The sequence below is a fragment of the Pelophylax lessonae genome, assembly GCF_965119305.1.
Source record: "Pelophylax lessonae genome assembly, chromosome: 2".
NCBI classification, from domain to species: Eukaryota; Metazoa; Chordata; class Amphibia; order Anura; family Ranidae; genus Pelophylax; species Pelophylax lessonae.
Window position 1 is genome coordinate 381,976,542 of NC_138769.1, and position 22,931 is coordinate 381,999,472.

At 42.4% G+C, this 22,931-nt stretch overlaps 1 protein-coding gene across 2 annotated transcripts in view; it reads left to right on the forward strand.

The window, feature by feature from the left end:
* The window catches only part of ULK2 (unc-51 like autophagy activating kinase 2), a 197,199-nt gene that overhangs the window by 31,187 nt on the left and 143,081 nt on the right, over positions 1-22,931 (forward strand). For both annotated transcript variants that reach the window (XM_082247019.1, XM_082247018.1), the window contains exon 3: positions 3,972-4,013. In XM_082247019.1, coding sequence (XP_082103145.1) covers positions 3,972-4,013 — 42 coding nt within the window. The remainder of the gene's footprint in view (positions 1-3,971; positions 4,014-22,931) is intronic.

Sequence of the window (22,931 nt, forward strand, 5' to 3'; positions counted from 1 at the left end):
GTCTGTATATGGAGAAACGTGCTGGAGCAATAATGCACCGATGTGTAGCTATCGTCTACTAAAAAAAAACAAAGGTTTAGAAGAACTGATTTCGTTTCTCCATCTGTGGTAGTAAATATTCTGGCAATCCTGGGATTAATTAAAGCCACATGCTTCTTGTTTGTATAAGAATGAATCTCGAGGTTTTGGGTGTTGTCTGCAGAGTCTATTTTTGTACACCCTTTATATAAATTGGTGCAAATCTCTTCGAACTCCCATTTCGGGATGTAATGCAAAGAAAGCAAACTACTAATTGCCAAATGTATCTAAAGACAAATGCCTATGTGGTTTTTATTCTTATTTTGTGTTCCTGCTAGGGAGATAAAGGGTCCATGCACACTGGCCTAAAATAAACCGCCAGTTACCTTGCAAAGCGTTTTTTTTGCACTGTATAAAAAAACGCTCATTAGTAGCGTTTTTGTGCTGGCATTTAGCAGCGTTTAAGAGCACTAGCTTTTATACGTATGTAGCAAGGTTTCCAGGCCTGTGGCCTGATGTGGGTCTGCCATCAGTACCGGTAATCTCTCCAGCCCATGTGAGTTGTGACCCTGGGTGTGACAACTGAAGCAGCGACAACTCCGGCATCTTTGTTTGTGGTTTTTATTTGATTTAAAGGGGATGGGAAAAGGGAATGAGTGGGATACTCCTTGAGGCTTAAACTAATTACATGTGGGACTTTTACTCCTGAAAAATGCCCGTTGGCGCTTCCTTGACGCCAGCCAATGTTCACTAACGCTGTGAATATCCTGTAGAACACAGAAGTGCTGAATCCTCGACTATTAGTCCAGAAGATCCAGGACTGAGAACTGTAGAACTCCTGACACCGTTGTGCTGTAATAGTCACTGAATACTGTCCCCCACTTTGACCCGCTTGAGGTAGTATGAAATAGAACTCTGTATAGCTGTACTTGCACACTCTACACAGTTCAGGGCCCAACTGCAAGTGCCCCCTTTAACTAGAACCCTTCAGGGTCCACTGACTATGTACCCCCTCTGTAGCTTCAGGGTCCTCAACCTAGGTACCCCCTGTACAGCTAGTAGCTGACTCTGGATCCCAGAACCTCTTCCGGAGTGGTCCCTGCTAACTTCAGGCAGACCCCCAGGGGCAATCCTCAGTACTCGCGACCTGTGTAGGCTTTCCTGGGACTGGACCCCTCTCTCTCTCTCTCTCTCCCCGCAGGCTCTCGGCACATCGGATCCCCTCAACTCAACTCAGCACTCTGGACACTCAGGTGACACGCCAAGACATCCACCTTTCTCAGACAGGAGGAGAGATAGGCGCACTCTCCTTCCTGGCCAAAGACATTGTGTCATGTGCCACCCCCAAACTTATACCCACTCCCAGAATCCTTTGCAGCACAATCTGCCTCCTGGGGTAGTTACAAGCCTGAAAGTGTCCCCTGATTGGGTTTCCTCCACCGCCCTTTGAGAAGCCTCTCACAGGAGCCAGTGGGGAGACTCCCCTTTCAGAAGGCACACCTGGAAGCCATGACACCCAGACAATGCCCACTATATCTTTACCTAGCACGTACCTGTAGGGTGCTACACGTGTTTTTACAACCAAATGTTGCAACTAAATACCAGGAGTCACTGTTTAGGAGCTTTTTAGTGTTTTTTTTTTTACCTGCAAAGAAATGCTCTTAAAAATGCCTTTAGACTACCGAATGTGCATGGACACATAACCTTCGCTGCTTCTAGAGGCATAAAAATAAATAAATAACTCCTCCAAGAACAGCGTTTTTTTTTTTTTCAAGCCAGTGTGCATGGACCCTAACTAACTGTTTGTCCTAGTGACCAGTGTTAGAGAGGAAGTGTTCTGGTGGGGACACTTGTTCGGTGACAACTGTAAAAGTGGGAATGAGGGTTGTGGAGATTTCCTGTTGTGTGTACTGGAAAGGAAGTAAAGGCTTAAAGACAGAGAAGGGGGTGGATGACATCACAGTCTCTGATCAGGGAATATATTGTATTAATTGAAAAAAGAAAAAACAAACTGTTCTTTGAATGGTTGAGGTGCTGAGCAATCGATCCCCATCAGTATACAGATGGCAATTCACTAAGAGCACCCAGAAGAGACCAGTGCTTACTGTATGTAGTACAGGCTACTACAATGAATTTCTGCATCCCCATCTGGCCCTCCCGATGTGAGATATGAATAATTAAGTGTCACAGAGCTAGTCCATGCTGCTCAACGATGGCAGGACGGATTGGAACAGGACCAAGTCCTACATGCACTCGATCCCCTGAGGGAATTGAGTATCAATCACAGTTTTCAGGCTTCATTCATAGAACAGCTGATGTCAGGGCTTTTATTATATATATATATATATATATATATATATATATATATATATATATATATATATATATATATATATAATGGGCAGGCAAGTCCACCCACCACAGGGTGCCAAAAATTAACATGTTCAGTACCAGATTTGTGTAAAAAAATTATTTATTTTTCAAAACTTTAAATGTACAAAATATCGGTATCAGCCCTGAAAAAAACATATCGGTCTATCCCCACTCTTGTTACGCTAGCTGAAGACACAGAACATCTACAACACAAGTACTCCTCCACTCTTACCCCCCCCCCCCCCATACTTACAGGACTTTGAGTACAATACCTGCCTGTATTAAAGGGGAACTCTTCTCATAGACTAAAAAGTTCAATTTTGGGTAATCTGTTTGAATACTCTAGTGTGCTTGTTTGGGCTTGTGGCGTCAGGGGGCTAAAGGGAGTAGTCTGACATAAAAGACTGTCATTCTCCTTCTCTTTTCCTTACCTGTGGTCATAGGTCTTACCCAAATTACCGAAATTCCATATGCATAGTTCTCCTGTTTATGTGTGCTAAGAGTTTTTAATACTAACCGCATATTTGCCTAATCAATTTTTCTTTGCTTTGTCTGCTTGCAGAACTCTAAGTAAAATACTTGATTATTGTGTTGCAGTCTGGTGTCTGTGTAACTGTATTGTCATATTGAAATATGTCCAACCCCAGGGTGTCAGAGGTGTCGGGAGATTTACAGGATCAGGTGGGCAACATTTGGGGTCAGTACTCTTCTAGTGTCCCTCACGGGGGTGGCGCTACGGAAGTCTTTGGCTCAGTGCAGCTAACCCCCAGGAAAGCAGCAGTTGTACTGCGCTGCAGCCAGGGATCAGTGTGAAAGCAGCCTAATAAGTTAATAACTCTTTTTCTTAAGTGCTCATGTGCCCATTGCTAAAGTGCAGTATATGGGATGTTAAATGCACTGAGCGTTTCTTCTTCCAGCTTCTGCTGGCATCACTCTCCAGGCTGCTAGAAAGATCCCGGATGAAGTGCACTTCGTAATATTCCACCTGGGACAGGAGTTGGCGCTACAGAGGAAGCATTGGCTTGTGCAGCTCCTGCTTCCTCTACAGCTGCCTGCTTCTTCCACTTCCAGCTCCATGAACACTGATGCTCTGGAATTAGGCTCAGCAATCTGTTAATGGCGATCAGGGCTCGAAAACCCACCACTCCAGAGCATAGACATACGCTTCCCTGGTTTAAGGTCACGAGCCACATCAGAGGGCTCTGCGGGGCATGGGTGGAGCACCCCTGATCTACAGAAATCCTAGCGGCACCTTCTGTGGCACCCTGTCTGTTTATATACCTGACATAATAGATATGAAAGCAGGTGTGAGACGAGGAAACCTGGTTTGCCTTTTTTTTTTCCTACAAGGTGTGCCTCTGCCATCTCAGAAAGTACTGTAGAAGTCTGTTTTGTCCATGGGAAAAGCCAGCTCCTCTTGTAAATTATTTAGCTAGTACAACATAATTGTCATGGAGAACCACAGACTTACTAGACCCTTATGTACATAAGGCCTACTAAGTAAAGTTTCAGCTCTCTTGCATTTTTCTAAACTACAAATGATTTTAAATTAATATTCTGACTTTTTGTTTCTATTACAGGAACTGCAACATGAAAACATTGTGGCTCTTTATGATGTTCAGGTAAGACTGAAAAAAACCTGCTTTAGCTGAAAATACTTTATACCAAGCCTCTGGCTTCAACACCTCTTTTGAACATGCAGACAGTTTTTTAAATCAAAGATGCAATAAATAAGTGAACCAATTAAAGTAAAATCAATGGTATAATGATCAAAGTCCATCTTATGCTAGCTGTATGTTGCTAAATTCACAAGAATTGGAAACTGGTGAGTTTTGCATCACAATAGTGGCAAGCCTATCGCAATCAGTTGGCCAGTGATTAGGTTCTGGCAAAAGAAATCAAACAGTCCATTTAACAGCAATCTTGCCATTTGAAATGCAGTTGATCCCATGGCCCTAGTATGTACTTGACCATTGTGATAAAATCTAATTCAGGTAAAAATGAAATTGGTAATTTTAAAGCTAATACACTCCTTACAGTAAACATGCACATTGCATATAAATAAAAAAGCAGGGTTAAAACGATTACAAAGTCTCGTTGTTTTTTTTTCCTATAAAAATAACAAACAAGCTATACTTACCTGCTCTGTTGCAGTGGATTTGCACAGAGCAGCCCTGATCCTCCTCTTTTCAGGTCCCTTTTCTGTGATCCTGGCCCCTCCCTCCTGTTCAGTGCCCCCACAGCTTGCTATGGGGGCACCTGAGCCGTGTCACCGCTCCCTGTGTCCATTGACATGAAGCCCTGTCTCGGCCCCGCCTCCTCTCCTGATTTGCTAGCTGACTTTGATTGACAACAGCGGCAGCCAATCAGGAGGGAGAATCTCAGACCTGAGTCACTCGTGGATATCGCTGGACAGAGAGGGACCTCAGGTAAGTGTTAGGGGGTCCAAGAGGGGCTGCTGCACACAGAAGGTTTTTTTATCCTAATTCATAGACCCTTCTGACTTTACAACTCCTTTAACTTTATGTAAATAGGAGTGCCAACAAAACTCTAGAATTGAGGTTTCCCAATGTTCTAAACAAAGGGCCTGTTTACTGTCCTTCAAACTTTAGAGGGGCCAGACTGTGGCCACTGGGAATAGCAAAGCTGCTGATGTCAGTGGGAAATAAACAAGGCCCTGTTGTTGGTGTCAGTGGAAGGAATTGTGCCCCATCATTAGTGTCTTTGGGAGAAATTGTGCCCTGCATTAGTGTCTTTGGGAGAAATTGTGCCCTGCATTAGTGTCTTTGGGAGGAATTGTGCCCCATCATTAGTGTCTTTGGGAGAAATTGTGCCCTGCATTAGTGTCTTTGGGAGAAATTGTGCCCTGCATTAGTGTCTTTGGGAGGAATTGTGCCCCATCATTAGTGTCTTTGGGAGAAATTGTGCCCTGCATTAGTGTCTTTGGGAGAAATTGTACCCTGCATTAGTGTCTTTGGGAGAAATTGTGCCCCGCATTAGTGTCTTTGGGAGAAATTGTGCCCCGCATTAGTGTCTTTGGGAGAAATTGTGCCCCACATTAGTGTCTTTGGGAGAAATTGTGCCCCATCGTTGCTGTCAATGGGCCCCATTGTTGGTGTCATTGGGAGAAATTGTGCCTTATTGTTGGTGTCCGTGGGGGGGCATTTTGCCTTAGTGTGGTACCAGATAAACGCAAGCAAAGGGCTGCATCTGGCCCCCTGTCTGCAGTTTGGAGACCACTATTTTAAAATATACAACTCGTGACCATAAGTATTTGGGACCATGACCAAATACATGTAAAATTCTTTAAAACCTTTATGCTGACAGTATTGTACAAATTTTTTTTTAACGGTCCCCCTGATTACATCTCCATTATCCCACATGGTATGTTGAATAACACACAATAAAGATATCCAGAATCATATGAACTTTGAGGATTTTTCCAGCACATTCTAAATCCTTCTTCAGGGGAGGGAAACTATTGATATCTATGGAAAATACATTAAAGGTTACTACTCCTAGCATATATTTACAGACCATTACAATAATGTATCAAATCCCCACTTACATATAGAGGGTGATCGTACGTCATGTCAGCCAAGAAAAGCATCTTTATCTGAAACCCAGGTCGTCCCTATCAGCAATCACCCAGGCAGGACAAACCACAAAGCCCTAGAGGCGCTAAATGGTAAATTAAATATACAAAACAATTAAATGTAACCAAAATCGGTTAGTCTACAAGTCTATTCCTTAGATCCCACCCTGAAGACACAGCAGTGTATGTAACTCTCTAAGTGTCAGTAGTTCTAGGGAATCAGTATGTGAAATAATGGCTAGTGATATCTAGCCTCCACCAAATATAAAAAGTAAGAGTAACAAATAGCAACTACTTTTTTGTATGTGGGAAGCCCCTCAGAGTATGTAGCTGGCCAGATTTATAAAGCCATGTTCAATGTTTGAGAGGTTCCACTTCGAATATAAAGTATACAGTATGAGATCAAACTTGTCCCTACATGGAAAAGTCACAAAGGGTAATAATAATAGGAGCATAAAGAAGCTACATTTTTTTTTTTGAGGTATCCCGTATTTAGGTGCACTCAGGGTAACAGGGTCCTGCCAAAACGGGTAATGAGTAAACGGTTAATGGTACTAATAATTCCTATATACTTACCAGGAGCCCCCAAACACCATTCGTTGCATGTAATGCAGCAATGACCTCATTCTAATTGTTGCGTATATATAGCACCTGTGTTGCTGTAGAATGGGCACATTGGCCTAATGTGCTATGAGGAGGGAAAACAAAAATGGCATCTCAAAGAATTGGTCCCTGCTGCACATTTGTGGGATGCGTGATGTCAGGCACCAGCATGGGGAAAGGAGGCACCAATAATGGATGGGCCATAGGAAGCCTATCAGTGACAACACTACTCGCAGGCTTTGCCACGCTTTCCATTCCCCTGCAGCTGCCGCTGGTGGACAAAGGTGAGATCACATGACCAGACAAGCCTGAAAATAGGTAAGCATGCAGATGGTTCTGACACAGTTTAGTTAGTATAGGTGTTTGGAGGGGGAGGGAGCATTTTTTAAGACTAGTTTGGTTTTAGCTGTAATTCTGCTTTGACCACTTGACCTCCGGAAGAATTACCACTCTTGGTGACCAGGCCATTTTGTGCGATACGCCACTGCATTACTTTAACTTAAAATTGCACGGTCGTGCAGCGCTGTACCGAAAAAAAATGAAGTATTTCCTTTTTTCCCCCCACAAATAGAGCTTTCTTTTGGTGGTATATGTTCACCTCTGCGGTTTTTTATTTTTTGCACTACAAACAAAAAAAGACCGACAATTTTGAAAAAGAAAAAAAAAAACAATATTTTTTACTTTCTGCTATTAAGCTTACTCAATAAAAAAAAATAAAAAATATAATTTTTTCATCAGTTTAAGCCAATATGTATTCTGCTACATATTTCTGATAAAAAAATTGCAATAAGAGCCCATTCACATTAGCGCGACTTGTCAGGCGACTTGTCAGCTTGACAAGTTTCGCTCGGTCGCGGTCCATTGAGTAGCACAGGACCCATTCTAATAGGAGCGACACAAGTCACTCCGACTTAGAAAAAGGGTCTTGTACTACGACCTGGAGGCGACTTGCATAGACTTCCATTATGTGAAGTCTCTGCAAGTCGCGCCTAAGTCGCGGTGAACGCGACTTCACAGGTCGCCCCCCAAAGTCGTGTCGCGCTAGTCTGAATGGGCTCTAACGGTATATTAATTGGTTTGGGCAAAAGTTATAGTGTCTACAAACTATGGGATATTTTTTTTTTGTTTTTTTTTACTGGTAATGGTGGCGAACAGCAACATATAGCGGGACTGCAATATTGCGGAGGACAAATTAGGACCCTGACACTTTTGATACTTCTTGGGGACCAGTGACACTAATACAGTGATCAGTGCTAAAAATATGCACTGTCACTGTACTAATGACACTGCATGGGAAGGGGTTAACATCAGGGGCGGTCAGAGGGTGAACTGTGTGCCTAGCTAGTATTTTACTACTGTGGGGGAGGTGCTTGTACTAGGAGAAGGCATGGATTGGTGCCCCTGCTTAGCAGAGACACAGGATCCATGCCTTGTGTACTGCTAGAACAGCAATCTGCCTTGTTTACATAGGCAGACCGCCATTCTGCCTTTGTACTGAAGCCAGCGGGTGACAGCAGTCCTAGAGTTCGCAGTAGGGTTGCCACCTCATCCCTTTAAACCAGGACACACATTAATTACACAGGTCCTGTGGCTGATTAAGGTGGTAATTAAACTCACTTAGTGCCTTATGTGCAATATATCAGCCTCAGAACCTATGTAATCAATATGTGTCATGGATTAAAGGGATGAGGTGGCAACCCTAGTCGGCAGCACCCCCAATCCGCTCCCGCTGTATATAATCACTGCCAAATTACTCCCAATGAGCTATTGTGTTCTCACAGAAGGGAGCATTTCCCATCGTCAGAATACAATGATCAGTGTTGCCTGCTATAGCCGGAGACATTAATTGTTCAGAAAAAAATCAACAGGGTGGTTGTACAGAAGTCGATCGATAGACAACCAGGGTGCCCACACATGGATCAAAATTTGGCCAAGGGCTGCTGAGCTGGCCGAATTTTGATCCATGTATGGCTGGCCATACATGTTCATTTTTCTTGTAAACTTTTCCTCTAGATTTACCCAAAACCATATAATATGTGTGCAAAACTTAACCACTTTGAATTGTATCCAATTAGGCAGGCTCTTGCACTACATAGTTTAAGGTGAATGCAAAGGAAATTTGTACAAAAGAATTGAACAAGTATGGCCAGCCTTAAGGTAAGACGATGATGTGGGGGTTAGGGTCCTCTCTCACGGGCTTTCCGCCCTGTGGACTCTGTTTTGCTCAGCGGGGATCGATCTGCCAATCCCCACTGAGCAGGCGGATGACAGGTTTGTCTCCGTTCACTGTGCTGAGACGGACCTGTCAGATCTCCGCTCTCCTCTATGGGAGATATTATGAAAACCGACCGCCTCCTCCAGACAGATGGAAAATAGGGTTTCCATCCATCTGCATTTCACGGACAGGATCGGATCAGATAGCAGCGGGTGTCAGCGGGCATATCACTGTTGACATCCGCCACTCCATAGGGGTGTATGGAGCATCCGATCAGGTCCCTCTGAAAAACGGAAACGCAGACCTGATTGCAAAGCCCGTTTTGAAAGGGGCCTAAAGATAAGAAGATATGGTGGGGGTTAGTGGAATAAATTTAGGAGACGTAAGAGGGGCAGGTGATTTATTACCAATAGTTTAGTGAAAGTTGCATCAGTACTTTAAATACTCGGTTAATGCAGAGGCAGATATTTTCCAAAAGCTGGGCCACTAGTATGCCTAAAAAATACTCTTTGTATTATTATTAATATTATTATATAGGATGTATAAAGCTCCGACAGTTTACGCAGTGCTTTACAACTTGAGGGTAGACAGTACAAATACAATACACTTTAATACAGTAGGAATCAGAGGGCCCTGCTCATTAGAGCTTACAATCTAATTTTTTTTTTAGCTCTTTGTATTCTTTCAGGGGGTAAATCTTTAATCCAGCTTTGTACAGGTAGTAGTAGAAGTGTTTTCTCAGTTACATATAATGATAGTGAATAGGGAGCTCCAAGTGTACAATGTATTTTGGAAATCTGAACAATTTCTAAGGAATCCAGATCTCTGTTTTGATATTTTATATAGAAGAGGAAAAATCTGGAAAACCAATTGTCCAGTTAAAAGCCAGTGCATTTCCTCATGTACAGTGTTGGCCGAGTCAGGAACTCCTTACTTAATGATTGATAGTGCTGTGAATTTCCCCTGGGCTTTCTGCAGATGCATCGCTGTGCTTTGTGATCTATTTTCAGGAAAAAGGAATGCCATATCCAGACAATCTTATGTAGGAGAAGCCATTAGTTGCATTAGCTGTCGTGTTTTGTGAGCTGGGTAAATAAATCTCTGGGTGTTATGTAAGTTAGGGACTTTCTGCCAGGCTGTCACTTTCCACTCGCTGTGACCTGAAAAGGACACATTTTATAAAAAGTAGGGCTATTGCTGATATTAACCAATAAGATGTCGCTTTCTAAAGCAGGTTAGAAATCGCATTTGTTAAGCGTCACTATCTTTACTTTAGTTTGGAGAAATCAGTAGCTGGCATTGCTTGCAATTTTCTCAGTTCTTTGCTGACAAGATACTTCATCTTCTCTATCCTTTCTGCTAAAGTGTATGAATAATGCATTTTTGACAGTTTTTTTGAGTATGAAATGAGCCTTTCATTATAGTCATGAAACACTTTCTATAAATAATTTCCACCTAAAATAACTACATGCAATACATTTCTTCTATTACCTGTGTACTGTATTGTAGTATTTGTATTTCTGTAGAGTACTTAGATGCTCGCTTCCTCTGAAATCTACTGAAACAATTTCAGACACTTAGATCTTTGAAGTCTGGGCTGGGGAGGAAAGAGATGGTTGGCATCATGGCAAGTATTCCAGGAATTGACAGCCTGTTATTCCAATCACACAGCATCACCGCCTGGTAAAGACATGGTTATTTATATCAGTAAAGTGAATCTGACCATACACTGCTTCCTGATCACTGGGGCAAATTCAAGCAGAGCTCTTGGTGCTTGCAAGGGGGGCAACCAAGCAAGCTCGTTCCTGAGCCGCGGCTATGCGTGTCCATTCACACACACTCATCCGCAGCTCGGTTCCTTCCCTCTCTCTTCTCATTGGCTCACTGGCTGTGATAGACAGCAGCTGGAGCCAATAGCCATGAAGAGCCTCGGCTCTCATGCACATTGCTGAATCAAGATGGGGCTCAGGTAAGTATCGGGGGGGGGGGGTGGGGGGGGCTGCTGCACAGAGGGTTTTTTACCTATGATGAAAGGTACACCATTCCTACTGTGAAACACGGAGGTGGATCGCAGATGTTTTGGGGATGTGTGAGCTACAAAGGCACAGAAAATTTGGTCAGAATTGATGGCAAGATGAATGCAATGTGTTATCAAAAAATACTGGAGGAAAATTTGCATTCATCAGCCCGGAAGCTGTGCATGGGACGGACTTGGACATTCCAACATGACAATGATCCTAAACACAAGGCCAAGTCGACCTGTCATTGACTACAGCAGAATAAAGTGAAGGTTCTGGAGTGGCCCATCTTAGTCTCCTGACCTCAATATCATTGAGCCACTCTGGGGAGATCTCAAACATGCAGTTCATGCAAGACAGCCCAAGAATTTACAGGAACTGGAGGCTTTTTGCCAGGAAGAATGGGCAGCTTTACCATCTGAGAAGATAAAGAGCCTCATCCACAAACACCACAAAAGACTTCAAGCTGTCATTGATGTTAAAGGGGGCAATACACAGTATTAAGACCTGGGGTATGTAAACTTTTGATCAGGGTCATTTGGGTAGTTTTCTTTGAGATTTTCAAATACATTTATTCTGTTTTTTTTTATGTAGAATTTACATAGTGTCCCAACTTTTTTGGAATTGGGGTTATTCTATAAGAAAATACTACAGTGACAGAGTTCATTGCTTCCCAGCGTGACTGTCCTACCCTTTGAGCCGGCCAAGGCTGCAGGCTAGTTAAAGACATTTAAAAACAGGCAATATAAAAAAAGATATATGCAGTAAATCTCTGCAATACATGCACATTTCTGTGTGTTTCTTATTAAATTACCCATTGCTGTGACAAAATGCACCCTGCTTCCAAGGCCTCTTTCACACGATACTCCTGTTTGAGCATCTCCTTTTTCAGCCGTAATTTTTGTCTTATTGAAAAGCACACATTTGCACGTATTTTCGCGCATTTTCGAGCATATGCGTTCGCGTAAATTCGTGCCTCCGAATAGGCAATTTTTTTTTCCGATCAACAGTATGATCGTGTGCGTTCATTTGATTGCATTTGCGCGCATTAGGCATAAATTACTGTCCAAAAATGCAGATTTTTCTATTTTGTTCTTACTGAAGAACACGCGGCACTCATTTATGGGCCTGTGTGCATAGGCACATTAGAATGAATATACGCGCGATCGCACGCCCACTTTTTAGCCCTGTAGCTAAGCAATGGGTCTGGCAGCCGCAATGGCTGCCATGGAACCTGGCGATCGCTGCAGGGACTGACAGAAGGCGGTGTGCCGTGGTAAACGTGGCACACCTCTCATCTGTCACTGATTGAAACAGAGCTCCTGTGTTCCTGTTATCACTGAACAGAGGAGCCCTGTTTCTATCCACCAAGTCTGGCCCCCACACAGTTAGAATCACTCCCTGGTACACATTTAACCTTTTGATTACCCCTGGTGTTAATCCCTTCCCTGCTAGTGCCATTATTACAGTAACAGTGCATATTTTTAGCACTGATTACTGTAGTAATGTCACTGGTCCCCCCAAAAGTGTCAAATGTTAGGGGTCCGATCTGTCCGCCGCAGTGACGCAGTCCTGCTAAAAATTGCAGATTGCCGCCATTACTAGTAAAAAAAAAATTACATCTCTCTCCTAGTTTGTAGTCGCAATAAGTTTTGCGCAAATCAATCAAAATACACTTATTTTTTTACCAAAAATATGTGGCAAAATTTGGGAATTTATTGGGAATGGTATACAGTAAACCCCCGTTATATCGCGGTTCAATTTTTGCGGTCCCGGTATATTGCTTTTTTTTTTTTTCTGTAAGACCTATTAATATTATTTTACTAATTAAATCATTGTTAATTAAATATTTTTGTGTCTTGCTTTGTCTCTCAGTATCTTTTATGTGTTTAAATGTGTTTCTATTGTTTTATAAGTGTGTTTAAAGACCTTACAATACTTTTAAAAGTACAGTGAAAGTTATAAAAACGTGCCTAGGGTGTATTTAAATAGGGTATTTCTATTTTGCGGATTTTCACTTTTCGCGGGTGGGTCTGGAACATAACCCCCGCGATGGAGGGGGGTTTACTGTATAGCAGAAAGTTAAAAATACTGCTCTTTTTTTTTTTTTCAAAATTGTTGCATTTTTTTTGTTTATTGTGAATAATCAAAAAACTGCAGAGGTGATCAAATACCACCAAAAGAAAGCCCTGTTTGTGGGGAAAAAAAAAAGGACGTCAGTTTTTTATTTGGGTACAGTGTCGCATGACAGCGCAGTTGTCAGTTAAAGTAACGCAGTGCCGAATCGCAAGGGGGCAAATCCTTCCGGTCCAGAAGTGGTTAATCGGTACAGTTTTCGTGCGAAACAAATTAGAAGAGCAAGACCATGCATACTCAGACACGAAACAGTACAATACAACACATTATATCACTTGCGAAGTTGTATTCTGTCGTACGAGAATTTTCGGAAGTTTAGTAACCTCTTAATTTCGATATGAGACTAGCATGCAAAAAAAAAAAACTGATGATCGTTCGTCTGATATTCTTATCGTGTGTACGAGGCTTAAGGCCAATACCATGAATCTCAGTGGTGCTACCAGGAGTCTGTATTATAATGTAACATAAATATTCTGTTTGATTTTATGTAGATTAACGTATGTTGTGCTACATTAAAAGTAGGCTGGGCTCCGATGTGTACATCAGAAATCTATCTTTAGGGAGCAATCATAAACTTGTATTTTTAGTGCTTTTGCAACAGGTGTTTTTATTGTAGTATGTGTTGGGAGTTACAAATACAACCTTGCCGTTCAAATATTTACATCGCTTTGCATTTGTTCTCCTTCTTGTGTAACTGGCTTTAGTGGCTTCAAGCTGACCTTGAGAGTATTTCATGTGATTGACTGAAATAGTATATGTACATTTACAAGTTACTTAACGGTCTTGGCCGTCCGGTGTTTAGAAAGGGTCAGTGCGTGCATTTGGCGCAGTGCCAGACTGGTGCATGTCTGTCATGAGACCTCTCATAGGATCAGCGTCCTATTTTCAGACCAATGTCTAGGTAGTGATCCTTTAGAGATTAACTATAGTGCCTCTGGAATACACGCTAGCCTATCAAGATGATTCTTTGAGCTTTAATAGCAACACCAGGTTAATTGGTTCATCGGAGATCAAGTCTTATGACAACAATACCTTTTTTTTTTTTTTTTTTTTGTTATAGTGAGACTGTCCTCTCTTAAAATTGTTAGCTAGTTAAAAGAAGATCTTCCATAGCAAACAGAAGGTCCACGTTTTTACCAGCCCTTATCCCTCTTCCCATCTCACCATGGAAGGTCCACTTTGATGGGGAATTGAACTCCGAAAGCAGTGTCAGGACACTGACCGAGGACAAAGGGATAGTCAGCTGACTCAGCTGTATTGCTTGTGGTCTCCCTGCATCTAATCTCCAGTGCTGGCTTACCCTGATTGGTTCTGCACGGTCTCTGTGTGGGGAAGGCCATCTTGGTAGAAGCAGGGCTTTGCTGTCTCATGTCCGAGCATCGAGCAAGGTGAACAGTAATTAGCGCATTAGTGGCGTAACAAAACCTCACTCAAAATCTCCTGAAACTAGGAGTCGCAGGCAGCAATGCCAAACAATCACTGTACAGATATACAGCTTTAACCAATTAAAAAAAACGTAAAATGCTCCCACATTACCACGTGTTCCAAAAATGAAAGAATACTGAACTGAAAAACAACCCGAAAGTGCAATTATTACGTGACTGAAGGCATCTACTGTAAATATAATAAAGAATGCTACGCATCCTAAAATGGAGTTTCACTCAGAAGTGGAAGCTCCGCTTATCTGCTCCCTCCCACCCTCTGTTGCCCTATTTGGCACCTTTTGGGGTAGCGGAATACCTGTCAAAAACAGGTACCCGCTCCCACTTCTGTGTAAGGGCGCAGCGACGACCTACGTCATTTGTGGCCCCTCCTCCCTCTCCCCGCTGCCTTCTGGGAGACACGCACAGGCACCATAAGATGGCAGGACAATTCAGAAAGCACAGCGCAACTCGCCCATGTGCAGTAGGAAACAGGCTGTGAAGCTGCAAAGGCTACACTTCCCGTTTCCCTTAGTAAGAATGCCGGCGCTTGCACTGGGATGGGTCCGCTTCGGGTGCCAAAATCGCGGGCTTCCTGGACAGGTAAGTGTCCTTATATTAAAAGTCAGCAGCTACAGTATTGGAGCTGGAACTCCGCTTTAATATTTTCTATATTTGTGCTGACAATCATATGACTGTGCAATATAGTATAACCGCATTAAGATGCACAGCTCACAGTATTGGCTCTTCTCACAGTATCGGCCTCTAAAGCAGTCACGTGATTCTGTGACGACACGGCGCAGCAAGGGGAGATGCAGCAATAGGAAGTGCCATTGTAAGCTAATGCTGGGAGCAGAGCTAATACTGTGAGCTGTGTATCTTATAGCGGTAGTAAACTGCAGTTAATGGGAAAAAAAGAAAATCCCCTGCAAGGCAATGTCCTAATGAAAGACTTCTTAGAACCAAGCCTTTCAGCGGCACGCTGTCACCGATGAGCGGGATGAAATCATTCCCCGGTCTTTCTTCCAGGTTTGCGCTACTACGTACAGCACGGACTCCGGAGGTCCAGCACTGTATGCCGGGCCTTCAGAGCACATGCGCTGGTAACATCACCGGCTGCTGGCACTCTGAATATCTCCCAAACTGTGCAGGTTTAGGAGATATCCACAGTACCTACAGGTAAGCCTTACTATAATCTTGCCTGTAGGTAAAAGTGATAGAACAGAGTTTACTACCACTTATGTGGTTATACTGTAGTGTTTTAATTATTTTGAAATACGATAGTCCTTTTAATTCCCTGTTTCCCCCTTTGAGAAAGCTACGGGTGTTCGTAGCGCAACGCGTCAGGGATAAGCCGTATTGACGTCACTTCCGGTCTTCGGCCGAGACCGGAAGCTTCGGATCTCACCGCATCGGCGGCTACATTGGAGATTGTCTGCACACTTTGATCTGCTGCTTTGTGAGTAGTTTGAGATTTTGTTATTAATAAAATATACCCTATGTACTGCACCATGAGAGCCTCTCTTGTTTAAGCACTAGACACAGGGAGATACTTATGTGGACCGAGTTGAAATGACTGAATCCATAACAACCGGAGGATATTATGTAAATCCATAACAGCTGGAGGATAATATATACACGTCAGAAGATAGTGAGGAGCCTGGAGATTTATACTCAACACTCTTTTTGAGTGTTGTGGAGGTGAGCGGCCACTGCACTCGGTGTCGGATTGTGAGCTCACCGGGACACACTCACTTTGATTTGATGTGTTTGAAAATTTAGTTCACCTTTTAAATCACACTGGAAGATATCACCATACATCTATCGGCACTTTGCACCTTATGAATTCATTTTTTGGACTATCACCACCTTAGAGTTATTTCATGGACTATCTGTGCATGTCTGATTTAGCACTTTTGCACTGTTTTTGAATTGTTTATATTCACTTTATACCGCCAATTGCACGATTTTATTTTATTGATGTGCATCATTTATATGAGTAGTAATTATTCACTTATTGTTTTTTTGCCGGTCAATTGTGTTTGTTTATGATCATGCAGATCTGGATTCAGGAGATTGTTCACAATTTGATGAAGTTTTGAAAGTCTTTTTTTCTCCACCCATTTTCTTTTCTTTTTCTGCACTATTTTGATTAGTCATCCACCTACACATCTACACTATTATTCATTATTTATGTTATCCACAGTCTTTGAGATCATCGGTTGTAGGTATAACGAGTGGTCCCCCTCATTGAGAGTATAGCGCTGATTTTTACTTACTTCTTAGAACCAAGCCTTTCAGCGGCACGCTGTCACCGATGAGCGGGATGAAATCATTCCCCGGTCTTTCTTCCAGGTTTGCGCTACTACGTACAGCACGGACTCCGAAGGTCCAGCACTGTATGCCGGGCCTTCAGAGCACATGCGCTGGTAACATCACCGGCTGCTGGCACTCTGAATATCTCCCAAACTGTGCAGGTTTAGGAGATATCCACAGTACCTACAGGTAAGCCTTACTATAATCTTGCCTGTAGGTAAAAGTGATAGAACAGAGTTTACTACCACTTATGTGGTTATACTGTAGTGTTTTAATTATTTTGAAATACGATAGTCCTTTTAATTTCCTTGAGCCACCTATTGCCCCCATGGAGGAACCAACAGCCGAGGAGTGAACACAAATACCCTTAAGGGGGAAGTGTTCTGATAGACCTAAACAGTTGTTAAGTCAACTGTTGGAGGTCAGCGCAATACCTGCAAGTTGTTGGAGGTCACTGAAGTGGTGGAAATTGTTTGAAAGAAAAGAAGAGACAATGATGGTGTGCATGTGGAAATATTTATAGTTTACAATAAGAGACTGCACTTTCTCTTACGTCCTCCGACAGTCGCCGCCCACTCATACAGTCTTCACCAATGGGTATTGACTTCCTCTCCACAGGAGTAGCTACTCCTGCGGAGAGTAAGTCAATACCCATTGGTGAAGACTGTATGAGTGGGCGGCGACTGTCGGAGGACTCACGAGAAAGGAATTTTACGGTAAGATTTTACCAAAATTCAGTTTTTTGCCTGTGTATGCATATATTAGAACTTTTTTTTAATTTATGGTAAGTATTAAACGCATTATATATTTATATATATATATATATATATATATATATATATATATATATATATATATATATATATATATGTGTGTGTGTGTGCTTTCTTAAGTATGACTATGCACTTTTCACTTGATTTTGAATATATAACTACACACATGATGGATATATGATAAAATGTTATGGTATTTGTAATCTGAGGGTAGCTCTGGAATGACCTACAGCCAGTTTGGTAAAAGCAAAACAGTTCATTTATTTGAATCACGGTTAAACAAAAAGACAGCTTACTTTAGCCAAAGTCAACAAACAGTTCAAATCCTGGTATCACAAATTAAACAGCAGGCATACCTCTAATCTTCAGGCCCAGGGGTTAGGCTGCCCTATAGTAAAGGTGCCAGGCAGGCCACACGAGGGGTCAGCAGCCCACGTCTCAGCTTGTCTGAGAGCTCACACTTGCCACACTGCTTGTGAGTCTCTCTTCCACTCACTCCCCTTACACAGGTGCTGATTTCCCTCTGCTGCCTTTCAAGCCTCCCTCACCTGGGCCATAAACCCCTTCGGGACCAAAGTCCTGGTAGTCAGGGTTTGGAGGCTTTTCCCACCCAAGTCTCTTTGATCCTCAAAAATTCTGGGTCCCTAATAAATATTTAGCAATCCTCCACACAGGAAGTTTTTTATTTTCTTTCGTTCAATCCAGGCTGAATGGAAATAATTTAGGTCGCTGTGCTAACTATGCAAAGTTAGTACAGCAATCTTCCCCGCTGTACTATTGTATTCTGACAGGGGGACTGACCCCCCCCTACCCGCCACAACACACCGGTCCGCACTCACAGCCATTGGCTGCAGGTGTTGATTAGATACAACTGCTGGTTTTCCAGCATGCTTGTTCAACAGAACCTGGTCGCGAGGAGCTGTGCGTATGGGCCGAAAGTTGCCTGCTAACTGCTGAACCGACTTTTTTCGTCCGATTTTGTACCTAGAAACATAGAAACATAGAATGTGTCGGCAGATAAGAACCATTTGGCCCATCTAGTCTGCCGGATATATCTGAATCCTATGAATAGTCCCTGGCCCTATCTTATATGAAGGATAGCCTTATGCCTATCCCATGCATGCTTAAACTCCTTCACTGTATTTGCAGCTACCACTTCTGCAGGAAGGTTATTCCATGCATCCACTACTCTCTCAGTAAAGTAATACTTCCTCATATTACTTTTAAACCTTTGCCCCTCTAATTTAAAACTGTGTCCTCTTGTGGTAGTTTTTCTTCTTTTAAATATGCTCTCCTCCTTTACCGAGTTGATTCCCTTTATGTATTTAAAAGTTTCTATCATATCCCCTCTGTCTCTTCTTTCTTCCAAGCTATACATGTTAAGGTCCTTTAACCTTTCCTGGTAAGTTTTTTCCTGCAATCCATGTACTAGTTTAGTAGCTCTTCTCTGGACTCTCTCTAGAGTATCTATATCCTTCTGGAGATATGGCCTCCAGTATTGCGCACAATACTCCAAGTGAGGTACCTAGCTTTAGCTTAGCTTTAGTGTAAGATATCACTTTTTTATGCAAGGGCTTTTTGCTCAAAGAACAAAGGCTTCCATTTTAAAATTGTAATGATCGCTTTCCATCCACAGCTGTCCGCAACCAGCTGCGATACCTTCCATGGGAATCTGCTGTCTGGAACTTATTGGACTTGTTAATGAGGTCTTAGTGTGTCCTAAACAGAGTTCTAATTAGCTGCGTTATAGGTGCATTTCAATGATTCTCAAAAATGCTACTGGGCTGGATGACAGCTTGTCTCATTATTCTTTTCTCTGCAACTTCCTTTGTGTGAAGGCCACAGATTTCCGATGGGGGTGACACTGGGATTATCTCTTATTTATATACACAAGATTCAGCAGTTGGTGGTCACATAACTCTATCATTGGAAACTAGGCAATTAGAGAAATTCCTATGTAATTAAGTGAAAGATTAAATGTAATGTCACTTCACAGACTTGGTTGATTCAGTGCCTCCAGTGCCAGGAGCTATTTCTGGACGGCAAATCCATTCAGAGAACGCACCACAAACCTAAATACAGATGGCAGTAGTTTACTCTCCATGCTTTTATTACAATTTGCTCTCAGCCAGCCAATTTCTAGCAAGCTTTTAAAAATATACTCATCCAAAGGGATGCTGATATGCCTTGCTTGATAAATATCCCTATACAGAGATTGTCCTCATGTTTGGAACATTGCTCATTGTACACATACAAACAATTGCAAAATAGTTGAGTCCTTGGTGACAATAAAAGTAGGAGATCTATCTATAAATATCTGCTTTAGTTGGATATAGTGTTTAAGAAATAACATGTACTGAGAGAAATACTGCAAGTAGGTTGCTCCCTCTGACAATTTTAGTTGCCTGGCTGTCTTTGTCTTCAATACATTAAAGAGGTTGTAAACTCATTTTTTTACAACCTGAAAGAGAAACACATAATGAGCTAGTATGCATCGCATACTAGCTCATTATGAAATACTTACCTTAAAACGAGCCCCCGCTGTGCCGCCCGCTTACCTGTATGACGAGCGACATGTTCAGTCACCCGTCTTCAGGGATCGCGGCATCCGGCCATCTGATTGGCCGGACCCTCGATTACGTCACTCCCACGCACACGTGCAGGAGCCGACGGTCACGGCATGGGGCTCTGAAGGAATGGCACAAGCGGCCGTTCCTTCAGAGCGCATGCGCCAGTGACGTTACTGGCTGCATGTAAAGTATGTATTTCCTAAACGGTACATGTTTAGGAGATATTTACAGTACCTATAGGTAAGCCTTATCATAGGCTTCCTTATCATAGGCTTACCTATAGGTACAACTTGCAGAGGAGGGTTTACTTCCTCTTTAAGTCACTGATCTACAACAAGTGCACTGATCAGGAGTGCTTGAAAACATAACCTTCATATTTATACAAGGTCAGTAAATTGGAAAGTTCTGAAGCCACTGGATCATCATAAAAGCCGTAATAAACATTTTCAGAAGAAGAGGTTGGCAAGGACAGCCTCTGTGCTTCTCCAGTGCAGGTTTCCTTTAAAGATGCACTTCATTTTTTAGCGGTGGAGTAAACCTAATGATGATTAGTGTGAGAGTGCGGTTAGCTGGAATGGGGTATGTTGCCCAGGATTTTCAACCAGGCAGGTTTAGGGGCAGGACAGTTGTGTGCAATTTTTGAGGAAACTGTTTCAGTCTACTCTACTCTGTGGTTGGTAAAATCAATTAGGGGACCTGGAACCTGGAGATTTCATAGCGATCTGGGTTGGATGAATTCTCTAGTCCTTAGAATAGCCAGGACACTGATTGTTCAGGTGGGTTTTGGGCTAATAGTAGAGTCAGGGTTCTGGGCTCCACCCTCCCGAGGAGTCCAAGTGTGCAAGGGAGAAACGTGCATGTCTGCCCGGTGCAGTCTGACAGAGCAGACGGAGGACCCATTCACACATGGACGATTTGAATAGTGGGCAGAATCACTGTGATTCCAAATTGCAGAACGCATGTGTGTTGCCATTACTTCTTATTGGCACCCCGATAGTGCCATGATTTTGCTGCGTGATAAATTGCACTGCAATCGCAGCAAATTGCAATGCTTGTCACTTAAAAAGTACCAAGAGCCTCTTTTGAGCGTCAGTGTCGCACGTTGCCATTTGCCATGCAACTATCGGGGTACCATTAAGAAGTAATGGCATTTCACACACGCATCCCGCGATTTGGAAACGTGGGCAGAATTGTGGTGATTCCGCCTGTGATTCAAATCACCCAGGTGTGAATGGAGCCTAAGGCCCCTTTCACACAGGCGGACCGTTCAGATCCGCCTGTCCGTTTTTTTGGCGGATCTGAACGGTCCCCCCATGCATTCCTATGGGGCATCGGATGTCAGCGGAGACATGTCCGCTGACATCCGACCCAATCCGATCCGTCAAATCTGGACGGATGGAAACCCTATTTTCCATCCGTCCAGCGGATCGGATCGGATGGGTTTGGGTGAGAACGGACTGACGGTCCGTTGACATCTGATTTCCCCCATAGAGATGCATGGGGAACTGTCAGCTGTGTCTCCGCACACAGCGCGGAGACACAGCTGTCATCCTCCTGCTCAGTGGGGGATCGGCGGCTCGATCCCCCGCTGAGAAAAACGGACTCCGTCCAACGGACGGAGTGTGTGAAAGGAGCCTTAAGCTAAATAACCTTCTACAAATCACATTGGCTAAAGTATGTTTAGCTGGAAATCAGAATACCTCAGAAGGTGGGATGTGTTCACTGAATTTATCTTTTAATTATAATTTCTAGATTTGTCTTTTTTTTTTTTTTTATGTATTATTTTAGACACACACGTGAAAGAAATCAACTAAAAGAAACTGGCCAGGATAACAATAGAGTACCTGCTATTGCTGATTGCCACCTTTTACCCTTCCTTCACCGATGAATATGTATATTATGATGTTATTCTGGTCCTTCTGCAGTAAGGAAACTTCTGGAGCTTGCAGTTTCAAAAACAAGTCAGCAACATTGGCTCTCATATTTGTTGGCCGTTTCCTTTTAATGTAATTAATATTTTTTAGTATTAAACTTTTGTACAGTGTTTAATTAGACTGTATATAGGTTCATGAGGGCAGTTGTGTTTGTTCATTACATATGCAGACTCTGCTTCCTGGCTGTGGTTTGCTGATATTAGGCAAGCTGCGTTATTGTAAATAATGTACTTATCTACATACAGAAATAACATTTTCCTTAAAGCCAGTGACCATGTGATCTTAACTGCCAAGGCTTTAGGTCATATGGAGCTTCAGCTAATTCAGATATTCAGACATACACATTGCCTGTGGCAAAAAAAAATATGTACATTGCAGAGTTGAATAAAGTACTTAAAACCCATACTTGAGTAAAAGTACAAGTGCTCGATCAAAAAGTGACTTGAGTAGAAGTTTAAGTGCTCGATCAAAACGTGACTTGAGTAGAAGTACTAAAGTATTCAACATTTTTTGTACTTAAGTATTGCAAGTAGTTTTTTTTTTTTTTATTTTGCTACTCAAGTACTGAAAGTAAAAGTACGAGTAGTTTTGAAAAAAAAAATGCTACTCAAGTACTGAAAGTAAAAGTACAAGTACTGTGTTATGTAGTTATTAAAGAAAGAAGTCAAAAGTTTGAACATCATATTGTTTTTTATTATTTCAAATGCAGCTTTTATTTATACATACAGTAGCATTTATTTTCGTATGCGCTGATAATACACATGTTTTGAGCTTCATGAAACCTGCCATCTACTGTTCTGGCAGTGGTAATTTTTATAATAGTAACGAGTAACTATGCAGCACAAAAAAAAAAAAAAATCGGAGTAGAAGTATTGAAATCATTGAAAAAATGTAGTGAAGTAAAAGTGGAAGTAGGAGAAAAAAATTCTACTCTAGGAAAGTATAGATACTGCCTTTCG